At 35.8% G+C, this 19563-nt stretch overlaps 1 protein-coding gene across 1 annotated transcript; it reads right to left on the minus strand.

Moving 5' to 3' along the window:
• Positions 1-523: 523 nt before the first annotated feature.
• On the minus strand, positions 524-19336 carry LOC127842742 (adenylate kinase 8-like). The gene is made up of 10 exons (XM_052372446.1): positions 19170-19336; positions 18017-18101; positions 17349-17512; positions 9507-9657; positions 7118-7189; positions 5613-5813; positions 4613-4744; positions 3393-3482; positions 2568-2709; positions 524-1089 (listed from the first exon to the last, which is right to left on the minus strand). The coding sequence occupies exons 1-10, from the start codon at positions 19251-19253 to the stop codon at positions 771-773; spliced, it is 1440 nt and encodes a 479-aa protein (XP_052228406.1). The 5' UTR covers positions 19254-19336; the 3' UTR covers positions 524-770.
• Positions 19337-19563: the final 227 nt, after the last annotated feature.

A 19563-nucleotide genomic window follows, 5' to 3' on the forward strand; every position in this document is an offset into this window, starting at 1 on the left:
GTCTTCATGTAACCATTCAGGGTACATTAGTCTTCATGTAACCATTCAGGGTACATTAGTCTTCATTTAACCAGTCAGGGTACATTAATCTCCATGTAACCACTCAGTGTAAATCAGTCTCCATGTAACCACTCAGTGTAAATCAGTCTTCATGTAACCATTCAGTGTAAATTACCGGTAGTCTTCATATAAAAATTCAGTGTACATTACCAGTAGTTTTCATGTTACAATTCAGCTGCATGTACTTCACATTACTGTTAGTACACATTACTCGTCATATTGCTCTCAGAAAACATTTTAATACTCCCTGTGACTCAGCACTTACTATTAACCTGTTGGCAGTATTCCATCATTGAGTGCATACTAAACTTTTCAATTTTATTTTCAAATGACTCTTCAGTGAGTATAATACGAAGTCAACTTTGCATCATTACCAATCTTTGTTCGACTTAATACATATTTAAATAATCTTTGAAGTGATTATATGACTGAAACCATTATAAAAGTGACAATACAATAACAATGTTGTTTCCTTTATATTGTTTAATTTATTGCTATAATCAGATGAATTCTTACAACAATCACAACAAAAAGGCATCTTAAGAATGAGACATTTATATATAACTTATATCACAGTTGTTGAACAATAGTTTTCTTTGAAAATGTTTTCATTCATAAATCTTTTTTTATAAATAACATAAACTGTCATTTGGCTTTCAGGACAATTCAGTTAAAATTTAAATATTGTCCATCCCCCAACTCCTTAAAGTCTATGGGAAGTGTTTAGGCAGTGGGTTAACGACCATGCTCTCAATGCATTCAAATACAGTGTGCGGGTCCTGATCAGCATTGATATGCTGTGCATCTACGTAATAATCTGCAATCTCTTCCACATATGTGTGGTACTGTGCAAGCCTCTGTCGCACGGAATCCTCTGTATCAGACGGGTGCTGCAAAAGTCGCTCCTTCACTTCCTGCGTCTGTGGCGGGTTGTACAGCATGTGGTAACGCTCCCCAGTGATTGGGTCTGTCTGACGCAGCGTGAGGCGCTCCATCACAGAGTCGTTGGGAACATCCAGGAAAAATACTCTGCAATAATTACAACGATAATGTTTTCAATATGCACACATTTTATTATATGCTTTACAATGGAATCCAGAATTTTATTGGTAAAATTAAAAATATTACACGAATATTATCAGTTTATATATTGAAAGTCAGTGAAAATATGAGATGTTTGCAACAGTTTTCCATTACTTTCATCAATCTTTCAGTGTAACTATTCTTGATAAATGAAAGCGAATGTAGAATATTCACAAACAATTGTTTTCCAAAAGATTAAGGAAAAAAATATCCACCACACTACAATGTACATGTTATTGTCATAAATGTTGATTCTGGAGTGGTATATAATTTTTGTTTAATTTGACAGGATGACCTAGTTTTTGACCCCTGTAACCCAGATTTCAAATTTGCTTGATTATTTTGTCCAAATTTAACATTCTGACAAAGTTTTATTGACATTAAGTCCTGTGGCTTCTATATTGGTAAGAACATTTTTGTAAGAATTTTAAACGTGAAATAAAAGTGAAATAGTTTTTGGACACACATACAAAAAAATCAAACTTATACTAGTTTATGTCAAGATTTAAATTCTGACCAAGTTGTATCAAGTTTTAATCATAATTTGGCTTTTTGAAAGGTTGTCTAAGAGTTGAGAAGATGACCTAGTTTTTACACTCACATGAGCAAAATTAAACTTTGCCCTAGATAATGTCTTTATTTTTTTTTTCAAGAATGAGTCATAAATGTAGCTTCTATATTGGTTTACAAGCTTTTCAAAGATATGATCCAGTGACCTTGTTTATGGACCCATATGACCCTGATTTTAGATTTGCCTTTTTGTTGTAAAGATAATTATTTTGACCAAGTTTCATTAAGATTGAGGCATTGATTTAGCCTTTAGAGTGGTAACAAGGTTTGACCTGGTGACCCAGTTTTTTGACAAATTGGACCAAGATTAGTTAAAACCTATTTATTTCAGCTAAATTTCATAGAAAGCCTAAGGCTTATTTTTAACGCTCTTGAGTCCATTTCTTGGGACTAGAACCAGTTCTTAGTTTATATGGCAGAAATCTAAAGAACGCTGCCACAGTTAACATCAAACCTGTGACCTTCCAGTAGCTAGGCTGACATATATACATTATGCCACAGCCACCAGTTAAATAGACCCAGATTCAATCCTAGATATTGCAAAGGTTAACATACTGACCAAATTTCATCAAGATTGAGCCAAAAATATGGTTTCTAGAGTGGTAAGAAACTTACAAATACAAAAACAAGCTTTTTCTAAGATTTGACCTAGCTTTTGGCGACACATGACCCAAGGTGGTTCTTGGTTTGTATATTTTCAAGATTAACATTCTGATCAAGTGTTTTCAAGATTGAGCACAAAATGTGGCCCCTATAGAGAGGGAATCAGGTAAAAGTTAACAACGACAACCATAAGGTGATCACAATAGCTTATGTTGACCTTAATTAAAAACATACAACTTTCTATTGGTCACCTGTTGGGTACAAAGCCGTCTTTGGACAGAGTCTCAGCCTGTTCCCTAGTGCGTGGGTAGCCATGGAGCACCCAGCCACGACTTACACAGTCCAGCTGGGCTAGACGGGCTGTCAGGATTGACATCACTATGTTGTCTGGCACTGAAACAGCAGACATATTAGTATATTGTAACTGTTGCCAAATAAGTTTTTAATTACTCATAAATTAATGTTAATACCGCAAATGTCTTTAAAATGTGTTCTTTTCTGACCATGGTCCTGATCAACGTTGGCATCATAGCTTCCTTGCACTTAGCTTTACAGGGGTTTTTCTAGCCATTTTGGGAAAAGGAGTCCGGTAAAAATTGGGATTTTTTAATGCATAAAAATGGCAAAGTTTGGAATTATTTATAGCCAAAAAGGACTAAATTAAAGTTATATATTTTGTAGGATGTTAAAACAATAAAGTTGAGATATAGAGTCTAATAATCATAAGTCACATGAGACTTCTTTCTTGGAAATTGGGATTTTTTAATAATTTTGGATCAGGTCCATTTTCTTTGGGATCTGTTTTATGTGGGTATTTTTGCATTGCAGAAAACCCCCTGCTTTAGTAAGCCTTACTAATTTGTTTTTGTCATAATATAATGTTATAATGCCACTTGCCACATTTACAGAAAACATGAATTGTGACAAAACATCCAATCCTTATATTTGCTGGTGGATGGTATGGGTGATTCTGGAATTTACACAATAAACAATAATGTACGTATTACTCCGATATTATAAAGACTTAACTATTTTGATACATAAATCTGTAACAATAATTTCTGTGTTTTCCTTACCCATCATTCCCTTCTCAATGTAAGTTTTAGCAGTCAAGCCTTGTTTCGTTTCATCTGCAATTGCTTGCTTCATCAGATGACCACAAGAAACTGAAAAAAGCCACACACTAAACAAACTGATCAATTTAGCATATATCAATCATGCACAAATGTGTCTTGTGCTATATGCAGGAAGCGTTTGTCCCGAGTATACTATGTGTCTGGTCAGGAGTTACCCTTTCTGATATCAAATAATGAAATGTTTTTTTGTCTCTTTGGTTTAAACATATTTATTCAATAATGTGTTTTACAACATAATGTACAAGCATCTAAAGTTTATAGGATTGGAATGATAGCTTGGCTAGTAGGGTTCCTTTCCTCCTGTCTCTTTAACTGACAGGGTAACTTGAAATAGCTTAAAACACTGCTTTTGTTAATGTACACATTGGAACGATTAATCAATTATTAAATTCTGTAAAATATTCACATACAAAATTTGTATTAGAATGTTCTGAACTTGAAGAAAATCATTAGCACAACTACACGTTTTTTGCATGAAAGTTTTGTTCAGAATACTGATGTGTATTAGTCAATGATTTGATAACTGATCTGATGTCAATTACCAAGGTTAATGTTTTGCTAATTGGCATGCAAGAGTATCACCGTCTCTGGCAAGTGTATGTTTGCATTTCACTGTTTCCAGTTTGTACCATTCAGTAAAAAATACATAGAAGTTCCAGTAATGGTTTGCATGCTTTTTGTGCACATCACGTGACGTTGTAGATGTTTGCATATAATTGGCTCTCTTTTTGCAGCACAAATGATTTAAAAGAAGTCTTCTCAAGATTCAATTACAAATTAGAACTTGATTTCCAGTCTTGTCATGTAAATGAATGACAAAACAAAACGCCCTGCTAAAATGTTGAAAGACCCCTTTGGGGTAAGAAAATAGGACGTGTATGCAATACTTAGACAATCTGGAATAAAAACAACCATTAAATATACATTTAATTCATGAAAACAAAATTAATGTTTTGATAATAACAAAGATTCCAATTGCCTGGTTAACAATGCCTTCCCTCAACAAAATTGGACTAGCTAAGTAGTAGTAGAATAGAAGATTTGATTGAGGACAACACTACAGCTGTACAATCAAATCAGACCATATTGTTCAGAAAAATGTTTTGATATTTTGACAAAAGATTCCTCTCATCATCATCAACAATAAAAGCCGGCCCTACCATTTACAATGTTGTACTTGTTTGCGAGCAGGGACGCCTGCACACCTTTCCCAGAGCCAGTAGCGCCCAGTAGCACAATACGAGGAGTGTGTGGGGCCATGGAGCGTGCCTGACCACTTAGAAATGTATACACTGAAAAGATAGCATGCAATAATGATGTATTCACAAGAAGTAATGTAAACAAGAGCACCGCATAACGAGTGCCAACGCTCGGCTGCAAAAGCTTGTCAGATTTTTTTGATTTTTTTTAGAGGTCACAGTGACCTTGACCTTTGACCTAGTGACCCAAAATTGGGTGTGGCATGTAGAACTCATCAAGGTGCATCTACACATGAAGTTTCAAAGTTGTAGGTGGAAGTACTTTGATTTTAGAGCCAATGTTAAGGTTTTAGCACAACGCCTACGGCGGACGACGAGCTGGCTATGACAATACCTCGGGTTTTCTCCGAAAACAGCCGAGCTGAAAATCATACCACAGCCATGTACCAAGAAATAAACAATGGAGTGCTGTATGCAATACTAACTAGTGTGAGCAAACCAAAAATAAGAAAGTTTCATTCTATGTTCACTTTAAGCAAAACACTGACTAAAACACCCTATCATTTTTGTCAGCTATTTCAAGTGTTATTTACTTAGGAATGTGTGGGTCAATAGGGATGAAAATGATCTTGCCCACATCTAGACATCATCGTGGTAATGGAACACTTATTAGATTAAATTGCTTCAGAAACCTTTTATTCTAATTATTTTTATTTTTTTAATGCTATAAAAATAACTATGTTTAATGGCACATGGAACATGTTGATCAAAGGGCATGAAAAAAGTGTAATGCTCATCTACTTTTGGTGACAACATTGACATTTGTATGTTAATTTTGAATTTAATCCCTTAAATAACGTGGAAGTTCCTCCACAAACCATCAGTTTTTAATGCACACAGCGTAGGGACCATTGCAGTCCTATATTTCCCCTCCATGCAGAATTACAAAGCAACAAATTACCTTGCTGGAATACATCTGCTTTTGGCTGATCAGCATTGATTGTTTTGGAGCATTTCTTGTAGCACTCAGCGATGCCTTCAAAGTGTCTATGAAAGACGATAAGCTTGTTGATCATGTCTTCCTCTGTGTAACCTTCAACCTCTTTCAGACGGTTCTGGATGTCGGGGTTATTTGGCCAGTCAAATGTTGTGTGGTAGATATCTTAAGTTCACAAACATTCATATAATTATCAATTAAATGAAAGGTCAATATACCAGCGTTTTCAATCCACTGTATATTGAAGAAGAAAATGATTTTCTGAATCAATTTTAAGTATATACTACTTCCTACTTACAAATTAATTTGATTTCAATAACAAACAAAATAATTATGGTATTGAATGTCAAAAATAAAAAAATCAATAAAAAAAATCCAAGGGAAAGTACACTTCAACACCGTTATTTCGAACACCGATAATCCAAAGTCACCGTTATTTCGAAGTATTTTTCCGGTCCCGAATTTGGTTCTTCTTTGTTTAATGTAAAATTTCATTGTTAATCCGAACTTCGTTAAACCGAAAAAATCATTAATTTGAAGTGATTCTGTCGGTCCCGACAATATAATTCGCACCTAATCATCAATCTTTATTCCGAAGTCAAAGCTGCAAAACGCTAAGCAAACTTTCACAACTTTGTCGTCTGGGCGTGGTGCGCCAAAAGCTGATAATTACTCCTTTGTCGTCTGCGCGTAGACGTTAATTTTATAATGTCGTCAAAAGCCGATAATTACTATTTATGTAGTTTTGCATTCTTTAGTAACAAATAAACGTGTCACGTTAGGTCTGAGTAAATGTGGTCCAATGAAATTCATCTTATATAAACTCTACCTTCTGCAAGCAAATACGGGCGGAAGTGAGTGCTTCAATGTCCTTGACACATTGGAGAAATATGTTACACGCGTCCAGTTTAGTGCTGCTAAGTCCAGTGTTCAGAGAGACATCGCGTCTAATTTTCAAAAAATGTTAATACTTTTCCGAAAATGTATTCATCTGTATTTACATGTATGATAATTTGTGCTATTCGTTATATTTAATATGGTCTGATAATAAGTGCATATTCATTATATTTAATATGTTCTGTACTTAGAGAAAACATAAAAAGAAGAACAAGAATCGTTTTATTCCTTCGTTTGTTACAAGTAGAAATCTATTGCCATCTGACTAGTTTACGTTTTTAAGTAAAACAATTATTAATAGTAGCTTGTAACCGAACCATGCGAATTCCACAACATTTTATTATGACAGAATCAAAGAAGTCATCTGTCAAATGTTTATTTCGAATTATCTTTAATCCGAAGTTTTTTTAACGGTCCCGACGACTTTGAAATAACGGTGTTGAAGTGTATATAAATAAATATGTGTGAATATTACATGCATGAAATATACTTCTTTAGGCAAGAATTTCACAGTTGTAATGACTATAAACCCCCTAGTGTCGATTGAAAAGCAAAGCATGGTAAAAGCTCACCTCCATTAACAGGATCCACCCGCTTCCCTTGGGCACGCTCAATCAGAACGGTGTCAGGGGCATCAAGTATTACTGGAAAATAAGAAACTGGGGTTTTCAGCATGCACCAAAAATATCATAACTTTTAACTTTTTTTATGTAACTCTCATTAATTGATTTTAAATAAACAAAAAATTTAACAATGATATATTAATTACAAATATATAATAAACTAGAGCTTTGTCACAGACGTGATGTAAACCCCCACATACTGCATTGACAAAGACTATTTTGCATGCTGTCTTCACAAAACAAGACAATCTAAATGGTGATTTTTAAGAATTATTATGCCATCATCATTTATGGCCATTTTGACCTTTGAACTCTTAAATTATTTCGCATGACACGCCGTCCGATGACTGTGAACAAAATTAATGTACAGAGTCATTTTAAAATCTCACAACGAATGACATAGTTATGGCCCAGACAAGCTCATTTATGGCCATTTTTCACTTTTGAACTCCAAGTGTAACCTTGACCTTAAAGATATTGACGTAATTCTTTTGCATGACACATTGTAAAATGATTTTGAAATAAGTACCAAGTAATTTTAAAATCTCACATTGAATGACATAGTTATGGCCAGGACAAAATCATTTACAGCCATTTTTGACCTTTGATCTAACAGTTTGACCTTGACCTTGGAGATATCGACGTAATTCTTTCGCGCGACACACCGTTCAATGATGGTGAACACATGTGCCAAATGATTTTAAAATCTCACCATGAATGACATAGTTATGGCCCGGACAAGCTCATTTTAGCCATTTTTTTACCTTTGAACTCAAAGTGTGACCTTGACCTTGGAGATATCAACGTAATTCTTCCGTGCAACACACCGGCCAATGATGGTGAACAAATGTGCTAAATGATTTTAAAATCTCACAATGAACAACATAGTTATGGCCTGGACAAGCTTATTTATGGGTATTTTTGACCTTTGAACTTAAAGTGTGACATTGACCTTGGAAATATCAACGTAATTCTTTCCCGCGACACACCGTCCAATGATGGTGAGCAAATGTGCTACATGATTTTAATATCTTACTATGAATGACATAGTTATTGGCCGGACAAGCTTATTTATGGCCATTTTTGATCTTTGATCAAGTGTGACCTTGACCTTGGAGATATTGTCGCAATTCTTTCGTGCGACACACCGTCCAATGATGGTGAACAAATTTGCCAAATGATTTTAAAATCTCACAATAAATAATAAAGTTATGGCCTGGACATGCATTTGACCTTTGAACTCTAAGTGTGACCTTGACCTTGTAGATATTGACTTATTTTTTTCACACGACACACCGTCCCATGATGGTAAACAAATGTACCAAGTTATTTTAAAATCTAACGATAAATGACATAGTTATGGTCCAGACAAACTTTCGGTGTAAAACACACTTAGTGACCCTGTGACCTAGTTTTTGACCCGCCATTACCCATATTCACACTTGACCTATACATCATCTACATACAACTTGTGACCAAGTTTGGTGAAGATCGGATGAAATTTCGGGACAGACAGACAGACCGACTGACAAAGTGACTCCTATATAGCCCCCATTACCAATGGTAATGGGGGTATAACAAAGTCACTACAATATATGATATATAATATTGATGAACATGTTGTCAACAAAAATTAAGTGTTGTCAATTTCACTTGAAAAAATTACAAGATAAATAAATCTCTCATAATTATGTTATCAACAATTACAGTTAGCTTAAGATTAATTGGCATTTGCATAAATATAAGCTGCAATACCTGTTATTATTTTTGATAACTATCAAGATAAATAAATATAAAAACAAGAGCTGTCACCATAGGATGACTTATGCCCCCTATAAACACTTGGTAGAAGTTATGAGCTTTTTTCGAAACCTAAATGCAGATTTGGAAACCTAAACGCGGACCCTAAGTTCAAGGTCGAGGTCACAGGGGTCAAAATTTGTGTGCGCATGGAAAGGCCTTGTCCATATACACATGCATGCCAAATATGAAAGCAATCTTAAGCAACATAGAAGTTATGAGCATTTTTCAAAATCTAAACGCAAAGTGTGACAAACAGACGGACAGACAGTTCGATCACTATATGCCCTCCTACGGGGGGGCATACAAATGTCTTAGAATATCAAAACAAATCAGAAAGCCACATTAACTAGAGAGAGGACACCATGCTCAATCCTTGACAGACTGACAGACAGACTGACAGACAGACTGACGGACAGTGCAAAAACTATATCCTCCCTTTTCTTCAAAAAGGGGCATAAAAATGACAACATTGATAGGAGTCAATACTCAGTGTATGTACAAAATAATTCGCAACCATGTATTACAACAAACCAACCACAATGTTTGGAGTAAATTCCGAGTGCCTGGAGTGCTAATGCTTGTTCCCTTGTCTGTGGAAATCCCTCCATCACCCAGCCTTTCTTTACGCAATCAAATAGCTTCATCCTCTCATCAATAATTTTTACCCACAATTCAGTTGGAATTGTCTGCAGTTAACAAGAAGTGGTTGTAATTTTCATATTTAAAGATAGAGCACAACATTAATCACTAGGTCAGTTTCAAATTTGTTCAATATTTATACAACAAAATTTTAACAAATATCTATTGCCCATAACATGTTATAAAGTATTTTAATTTAATGTAGAAAACAACATCAATATAAAAACAATGATTTTTAGTTTTATTCCTGTCTATATGTTGTCTTTCTTTCAGATTTTGTGGACTGTCATTAAAGCAACATAAACACTTAAAATTAACGAATATTTCGTAAAATATTTTGAAAAATAATTTTAACGAATAAAACAAGAGGGCCTGAAAGGCCCAAAGTCGCTCACCTGAGATAACAAGATATTATTGGGACAAATCTTCCGACCAAGTTTCACAAAGATCGGAAAATAAATGTGGCCTCTAGAGTGTTAACAAGGTTTTACTATAGCCATATAAGGAAAATGCCCTGCCCCCTGGCAGCCATGTTTTTCAACCAACCGGCATCATTTTTGAACTCGTCCAATATATTATCGGGATGGATCATCTGACCAAGTTTCATGAAGACCGGACAGTAAATGTGGCCTCTAGAGTGTTAACAAGATTTTACTATAGCCATATAAGGAAAAATGCCCCCACCCCCCTTGGAAGCCATTTTTTCAAGCAAATAATTATTTTCAAACTCATCCAAGATATCATTAAGACCAATCTTCTGACCAAATTTCATGAAGATTGGAAAATAAATGTGGCCTCTAGAGTGTTAACAAGGTTTTACTATAGCCATATAAAGCCATACACTGAAAAATGCCCCGCCCCTGGTGGCCATGTTTTTAAAGCAACCAAAACCATTTTCAAACTCATCCAAGATATCATTGGGACAAATCTTCTGACCAATTTTCATGATGATCAGAAAATAAGTGTGACGTCTAGAGTGTTAACAAGGTTTTACTAAAGCCATATAAGGAAAATAGCCCCGCCCCCGTGGTGGCCATGTTTTTCAACCAACCGGCATCATTTTTTAACTTGTCCAAGATATTATTGGTATGAATCTTCTGACCAAGTTTCATGAAGATCTGACTATAAATGTGGCCTCTAGAGTGCTAACAAGATTTTACTATAGCCTTATATAGCCATATAAGGAAAAATGCCCCGCCCCTTGGCGGCCATGTTTTTCAAGCAAACGTAACCGTTTTCGAACTCATCCAAGATATCATTAATACAAATCTTCTGACCATATTTCATCAATATTGGACAATAAATGTGGCCTCTATAGTGTTAAGGTTTTACTATAGCCATATAAGGAAAAATGCCCCGCCCTCTGGCTGCTGTGTTTTTCAACCAACCAGTATAATTTTCAAACTCGTCCAAGATATTATTGGGATGAACAGAGCTCCAGATAAGGATTTGTGAAATTAGTAACGGTACTGCCACTGACAGAAAGAAAAGGAGTAACGCTTAAAATCAATTAGTACCTGTACTACCATATCCAAAAATACAGGTAGTACTGTACTACCCGTGTTCTTGGATATATAAGGGTGTATAAATGACTTTACAGAAACATTTGCAGCAATTATAATAAATATATGTAGCTTCTTAAATAGTTACTGTATTAGGTTTTCCATTCTGAATTATAATGCTAATACAACTACACATTAAAACTCATGACCAATACTATTTCTTCCTTTTTCTTGACAAGAAAACACAAGCCAACTAGTAAGCTAAGTAAATGAACACTTATTTCACTGTCTCATCTGTTTCCCATCGTGTTTTCTAACGTTTTACGCCACAGATGCAATCAAATTGTTTAATATAGGGGGGGACAATGTCTTTTTCTGGGTTTACAGATTTAATGTCAGGATGGTTAGAAGACACCGTATGTAGTCATTATATGACAACAAAGTGTTGTTTTGAGCCGCTTTCGGTTAAGCCGGCATTCAATTGCGTGCAGACATATCGTTTTTGACGGATTTACAAGTTACAGGAAATCATGCGACAGAATAGACAATAATATATGAACCCTGTCTACAACTTTTCGGTAATTTAAATTAACGAAAAGCGCCGTTAGGTTAGAGACCAACAAATCACGCCGCGCTGACGCAGACGTATCGGTACGGCCAGATTTTTTCGTAAATGCGTGAAATGGATATTTATGTTGTAATTGTACGTCCAGTTTATAAAAATCATGAAAAAGGCGTATTTACAGTTGTACGGCTCTTATCTGGAGCTCTGGATGAATCTTCTGACCAAGTTTCATGAAGATAGGACAATAAATGTGGCCTTTAGAGTGTTAACAAGGTTTTACTATAGCCATAAAAGGAAAAATTCCCCACCCCTTGGCAGCCATGTTTTTCAAGCAAAGGTTACCATTTTTTAACTCATCCAAGATATCAGTGGGACAAATCTTCTGAGCAAGTTTCATGAAGATCGGAAAATAAATGTGGCCTCTAGAGTGTTAACAAGGTTTTACTATAGCCATATAAGGAAAAATGCCCCGCCCCCTGGCGGCCATGTTTTTCAACCAACCGGCATCATTTTCAAACTCGTCAAAGATATTATTGGGATGAATCTTCTGACCAAGTTTTATGAAGATAGGACGATAAATGTGACCTCTAGAGTGTTAATATGTTTATACGTAGCATTGGCATCAATGCTTAAATGGTTAGCTTTTGGAGAAAGTCTGGATATTCAAAAGAACACAATTTCGGATATTTCGGACATTACAGTATTACATATACAAAACAAATCGACCGTGAAGTACAGCTATTCCCGCGATCAACTTCTAGCTATTCGACCCAAGAACAATAGCGTACGTTTCAATGGATTTGACCCTGCAGTGTTTAGCGTGATCAGATCTCACAACATCGCAGTAGGTAGAAAACGACAGCGAGGAAAACTCGGAGGAAAACCGAAGTTGCGCCCAAAACCTAACGGTATCAACGTAAACAACTTATTGTATCCCAATATTATTAACAAGTTTAAGCAGTTTCAAGAACAAATATCGTGTTTCACATTGAACTGTCGCTCAGCTGTAAACAAAGACGTACTAGTAGGTCAATATCTACGGGAGGAAAAATCTGACTTTGCTCTTCTGACTGAAACTTGGTATTCTGATGCTAAACCCCATCAATTTGAGACATCCGATCTTAATCAGAATGGCTACAAGTTGAGTGTTGCAAACAGAAAAAATCAAATCGGTGGAGGCATAGCCTTAGTTTGTAGAAATACAATTGATGTGATACAATTATCGCACAGACAAAATTCCGCGTTTGAATATGGCCTATGGAAATTGGCTTTTAAGAACATAACAATCCATGTCATTGGTATATATCGCCCCCGTTACTTTCAACATACAACCAATTTATAACCACTTTTTGTGATTATGTTGAAAACACCTTGCCTGATTTCTCTAATTTACTAATCATGGGCGATTTCAATTTTCATATTGAAGAGGACAACAGGTTGATTAGGGACTTCAATACCCACGTTAGCGCTATGGGGTTACAACAACATGTAATGTTTGAAACGCACACGGCTGGCCATAGTCTTGATTTAGTAATGACGGAAATAGAAAACGGTATAACCGTTAAGCAATGTGTTCCAGGACCGTATATTTCTGACCATTGTGTCGTCAAAGTGCATCTAGATTTACTGAAAGAAAACGTTGTGTCTCAACAGGTTACATATCAAAACTTCAAACGTATTGATACTGATAAACTTGCCAAAGATTTGCAAAATATTGTAGTTCATGAAAATAGCGTAGATTCCTTTGTGCAGGATTTTGAAAACCAAATGCAAAGCGTATTAGACAATAATGCACCTTTAAAAACAAAAACGATCATATGCAGAGCGCCAAAACCATGGTTTGATAACACCATATTGGATTTAAAGCGCAGACTACGAAAAGCAGAGAAAATATGGCGATCTCATCGTGAGAAAGCGAATTTTGAAACTTTCAAATCCCTATGTAACGAGTATACGTGCCGCGTTAACCGCGCGAAAAGGAAAGCTATTTGTGAAAAAGTTTTAATGGCTAAAGGTGACTCGAAAAAACTGTTTAGTTTAGTTTCGGAGTTATGTGGAACAAAGCCTGAAAATCCATTACCTTCAGAGGTTCCTGATGAAGATCTAGCAAACCAATTCGCAGATTATTTCATGAATAAAATTAAAGTCATTCGCGACTCTTTACGTGATTTTGAACAATTCACACCACCCACACGGGTTGTTCCTCCTCTGATTAGTTTCAAAGATATGACCGAAGATGAAGTTAAACAATTAATAAGTCAGCTTAATACCACATCATCTGAGCTTGATGTTTTGCCCACAAAGTTATTGAAAACATATACCACGGAACTTTTACCCGTACTAACTAAACTCATTAACCTGTCTTTGTCAGAAGGTGTTTTTCCTAAAAAATACAAAGAAGCGATTGTGCGGCCTTTATTAAAGAAGTCAGGTCTTGAGCTTGTGTTGTCAAATTATAGACCGGTCAGTAATCTTTCATTTATCTCAAAGCTTATAGAGAAAGCAGCCTTGAAAAGACTAAATCAGCAGAGTAATGAATTCGGACTACTTCCAAAATATCAGTCTGCGTATCGCCCCGATCACTCATGTGAATCTGCTTTGTTGCGGGTCGTAAATGACATTTTAGCAGGAATGGAACGACAGGAAGTGACGGCCCTCATAGCCATCGACCTGAGTGCCGCGTTCGATACTGTGGACCATGATGTACTTCTGGAGGTCCTGCGTTGCCAGTACGGTGTTTCAGGTACAGCCCTTGACTGGGTGGGCTCGTACCTAAGACCGCGTGGCTGTAGAGTGAGCATCAACGGTACGCTGTCGTCATGCCGTGCTCTAGATTGTAGTGTTCCTCAGGGAAGTTGTTTAGGCCCATGGATTTACCTCGCTTACGCCGGCACATTGTTCGATGTTATCCCCCCGTCCATAGCTTTATATGGATTCGCAGACGATCACATCGCTAGCAAGTGTTTTTGCCCTTCTAGCTCCAACGAAGCCGATACAATCCGAGAAGTCGAACACTCGGCAATAGTGATAAATGACTGGATGAACAAAAACAGATTAAAAATGAATACGTCTAAAACCGAGTTTATAATGTTTGGAAGCAGAAAACAGTTAAACAAATGTGCAACACAAACCATAGATATTGCTGGTGACACGGTACACAAAGTTCCTTGTATAAGATACTTAGGTGCTTTCTTAGATGAAACACTCAATTTTAATGAACATGTTACACGCAAATGTAAAACTGCAATGATAAACTTTCTTCGCATTAAACGCATTCGTCAATATCTCACCAAGCAAGCTACTGAAATCTTAGTTCTTTCACTTGTCATTTCGCATCTGGATTACTGCAACGCTATCCTATATGGTATTGCAGATCATGAACTCACAAAGTTACAACGTATTCAAAATATGTGTGCAAAGATGGTTCTACAACGGAGGAAATTCGACAGTTCCAAACAGGCGTTATTTGACTTGCACTGGCTACCGATTAAATACAGAATTAACTTCAAAATTTTGTGTTATATGTATAACTGCCATACTTCAAGAGCACCGGAGTACTTAAAAGAACTCCTGACACCGTATACATCCAGTCGCACAGGTATGAGGTCCGCTGACAGACTGGATGGGTGTTATGTAGTCCCGTTCAACAAACGAAAGACATTTTGCGACAGAAGTTTCTCCACAATTGGTCCAAAGTTGTGGAACGTTTTACCACCGTACATTCGTAAATCTGACAATATTAACGCCTTTAAGAAGAATCTTAAAACATACTTTTTTAGTGATTTTAACTCAATGTTTCTGTAACCTTCGCATTACTTACTTCGAGTATGCATGCATGATTATGTTCACTACCACATAAATATACTTTTATTCTTCGCGTGTTTTAGTAAAATATTTATGTTAATTTATATAGTATTAATTTATAATAGTTTACTTTTTTACACTTTTATTTATTCGACGAATGATTTATATATCTTAATCATAATTACGTTGTTTATATGTTCATTTTTTTTAAATGCTTGATTATTGCAATTTTTTTATTTGTAAACTGATTGTGATTTTATGCTCTGTACGTGTTTATTATGTTTTTCAGTGTATTGTAAAACGCCACTGAATATGCACTTGTGTATAGATATAGGCGTTTAATTAAATAAAACACATTTAACACATTTAACATTTGTTAACAAGATTTTACTATAGCCATATAAGGAAAAATGCCCCGCCCCTTGGCAGCCATGTTTTTGAAGCAAAGGTTACCTTTTTGAACTTATCGAAGATATCAGTGGCACAAATCTTCTGAGGAAGTTTCATGAAGATCAGAAAATAAATGTGGCCTCTAGAGTGTTAACAAGGTTTTACTAAAGCCACATTAGGAAAACTGCCCCGCCCCCTGGCGGCATTGTTTTTCAACAAACTGGCATCATTTTCGAACTCGTCTAAGATATTATTGTGATGAATCTTCTGACCAAGTTTCATGAAGATAGGACAATAAATGTGGCCTCTAGAGTGTTAACAAGATTTTACTATAGCCATATATATAGCCATATAAGGAAAAATGCCCCGCCCCTTGGCAGCCATGTTTTAAGCAAGATATCAGTGGCACAAATCTTCTGAGCAAGTTTCATGAAGATTGGAAAATAAATGCAGCCTCTAGAGTGTTAACAAGGTTTTACTATAGCCATATAAGGAAAAATGCTCTGCCCCCCTGGCGGCCATGTTTTTCAACCAACCGGCATCATTTCCGAACTCGTCCAAGATATTGGGATGAATCTTCTGACCAAGTTTTATGAAGAACAGACAATAAATGTGGCCTCTAGAGTGTTAACAAGATTTTACTATAGCCATATAGAGCCATATAAGGCAAAATGCCCCGCCCCTTGGCAGCCATGTTTTTCATGCAAACGTAACCATTTTTGACTCATTCAGGGTTATCATTGAAACCAATCTGCTGACTAAATTTCATGAAGATTGGACAATAAATGTGGCCTCTAGAAAGTTAACAAGGCAAATGTTGACGCCGCACAACGGACCACGCACGACGGACAAAAAGCGATCACAAAAGCTCACCATGAGCATGTTGTGCACAGGTGAGCTAAAAGACGGCAGCTGATGAGAACTAGGTCATGCTTCCTACACTGCCCCAAGCCTATCTTGTTCATGCTTGTAAATGTTCAGATATCGTCGGGAAATTCACATGGAATATATTGTTACACAAAAATATTCACAAGCATTTTTAATCTTGTTAAATTTATGTTACCAAACTTCATCTAGCATTGAAATTTTGGCTACTGCCGTTAGGAACACTGTTTTTTTTATGTGTTCACTTTATTTCTTCGACATTTTGTACAAAGTATTTGTTGATTGTGAGTGTTAATGTAGCTTTAATATTTGAGGAATATATCATACATTTTTGGTAAAAATTAAAAAAAACATTGATTAATCATATCTACAATATACTGCTAGTTGCACATTCTTATATATATTGTATCCGCAAGTCTCCCACACCTAAGACTAATGAAGAGAAAATGCACATGCTCTAACAACAATATCCACCATGGCCCATAAATGCTCAGGTCAAGTAATAATTTGCAGTTGAATGACCAGTAGTTACTACTATTTCAGAATTTGTGTCCAGTAATGGTTTCTGAACTTGTGTGGAGCTTGTCAATACCTGATTCTTCTTAATGAAACCTTGCGCCTCAGTTTTGAAGTCAGTTTCTGCCTCCGACACCAGGTTCTCTGGGGTAAGATGCGCAGTCCGCAGCTTGCTTGACACCATTTTGGCTATAGTTCTCTTTCCAGAGGCAGGTGGTCCAAGTATCACAACCTGAGGCACTAAATAGGCAACAAATTGTTATTATTTTTTAATAATCTATAAAATGATAACAAATCTTTACAAAAATAATCAAGCATATACTGTTTAAATAAAAAAAACAAATGACACAGAATATATTGGGTGAATAGTCAGGGTGATCACTGACATTGCCGAGTGAAATTCCCTGACTTATGTCTGACAGGGATTCCATGTTCCCTCTTATGTATTGCCATATTATCAGTAAAATTCGACTTTCCAGACCCTTTTTCAAAGATGACCTTGACCTTTCATCACTCAAAATGTGCAGCTCCATGAGATACACATGCATGCCAAGTATCAAGTTGCTATCTGATGCGAAATGGACGTTAAGAGCATTTTTGGAAACCTAAACGGGAAACCTAAACGCAAAGTGTGACGGAAAGACGGACGGACGGTCTGATCACTATATGCTCTCCTTCGGAGGCATAAAAAGTCTGCAATAATACTAAACATTTTGTGTCATAAAAGTTTGTGAAGGTTGGTACCATCATTGTTGTCCCTCTTCAGCATTTCTACCAAGAAGGCCAGGGGGTTAGCTGGTTTGTTGATAATAACTTTCTCCAGCATCCTCTGGAATAAAAATGAAAAAACTGAGAACACCTCTCTTTAAGATTTTGATAATAATCAGGGGCAAAAATATGCAGTTGGCAATAGTTTATGTTTTGCTAAACTGTATGTGTCCAATTATCATTTTCAACATTATTTAAGAGCTAAAACAAGCACAAAAGGATGATAGTAAAAAATTCAATCACAGCAATTAACCTAATTTTTAAGCAAATCAAGAGGTAACCAGTTAACTTACCAATGCGATCAGTTAACTGGGTGACACATATATCTTTTAATCAACACATGTTCATATTTATCAAGGAAAAGCATTACCTGCGCTTTATTACTTTTATGAGTTCACATTTATTTCAATGAATTTTCTTAGGCAGGCACGTTGTATTGCTTGATGAAACATAATTTATACATTATTTTTACATTTATACTGCAACACAATTTTAAATTAATCATGAATTATCAAAGCTCTGACATACCCTTCAAAGTAACAATCAATAAAGTATATGACAATTTAAATATGGAATTTAAGACATCAAATAAAATTAATAGCACAGTTATTTTCAGGCAATGTCTTATTTGTTGTAACGACAATTAACTGAACTATACAAATTCAAATATTGTTAAAGTCTGAGTTTTACGACTTTTAATAACCAAAAATCGATTTCAATCTGTAGTGAGAGATGTTTTCCGTCAGATTTGACAAGCAGGTCACGAAGGTATGTTTATAAACAAAATCCAGAGGGAGCTAATGAAAAACCGCGACTCAACCCGACCCGCGAGTTCACCGGGTTTGAGTATATATGACAATTATTTAGAAAATCATCATTTAAACCATCGTGGCAATGTTAAATTGTGCCATCCTGGATCAGCGTATGCAAATTTTCATCCAGGACAACATTATGCATATACATTAAGACATATCTCTCCTGATGTTTATCATATGTAATTGTCATAAGCAATGTCAAAGCGATAAAAAAAAATTCGATATGTTTAGTTATATCGAACATCGCGGAAAAATGTTGCTATTGGACAATTAGCTTTAATGCATACAATAACCAAAAAACGCATGGGTCTTGCCTTGTATAAATCAAAGATTCCATGTTGTTCAGCGTATGTTGCAAACTCTGGTGGAATCAAAAGAGGTCGTTTGGTTTGATCCATTTGTTAAAAGACGAAATGTTCTTAGAATCACTGTTAGTTCTTGTTGCTATGTCAGACAGGTGCTCTCGATGCTCGGTTGCATTCTGAGATTCTATTGGTGGGAATATTCTTCATGGGTCAGAAACAACTCTCAAACGTGTAGTGTAGTATCTGACCTTCACTTGATTTGTTCTTGCCGCTAAAATCATAATCGATTTATATTTAAGTTTTAATCCAACTTACAATTTATGATCAGTTTCATATTCATTAAAAATACATATATTTCTTTAATGGTTATTAGCATGATTTAGATAAAAATTATATTATTGTT

Source organism: Dreissena polymorpha, chromosome 1 (assembly GCF_020536995.1).
Source record: "Dreissena polymorpha isolate Duluth1 chromosome 1, UMN_Dpol_1.0, whole genome shotgun sequence".
NCBI lineage: Eukaryota > Metazoa > Mollusca > Bivalvia > Myida > Dreissenidae > Dreissena > Dreissena polymorpha.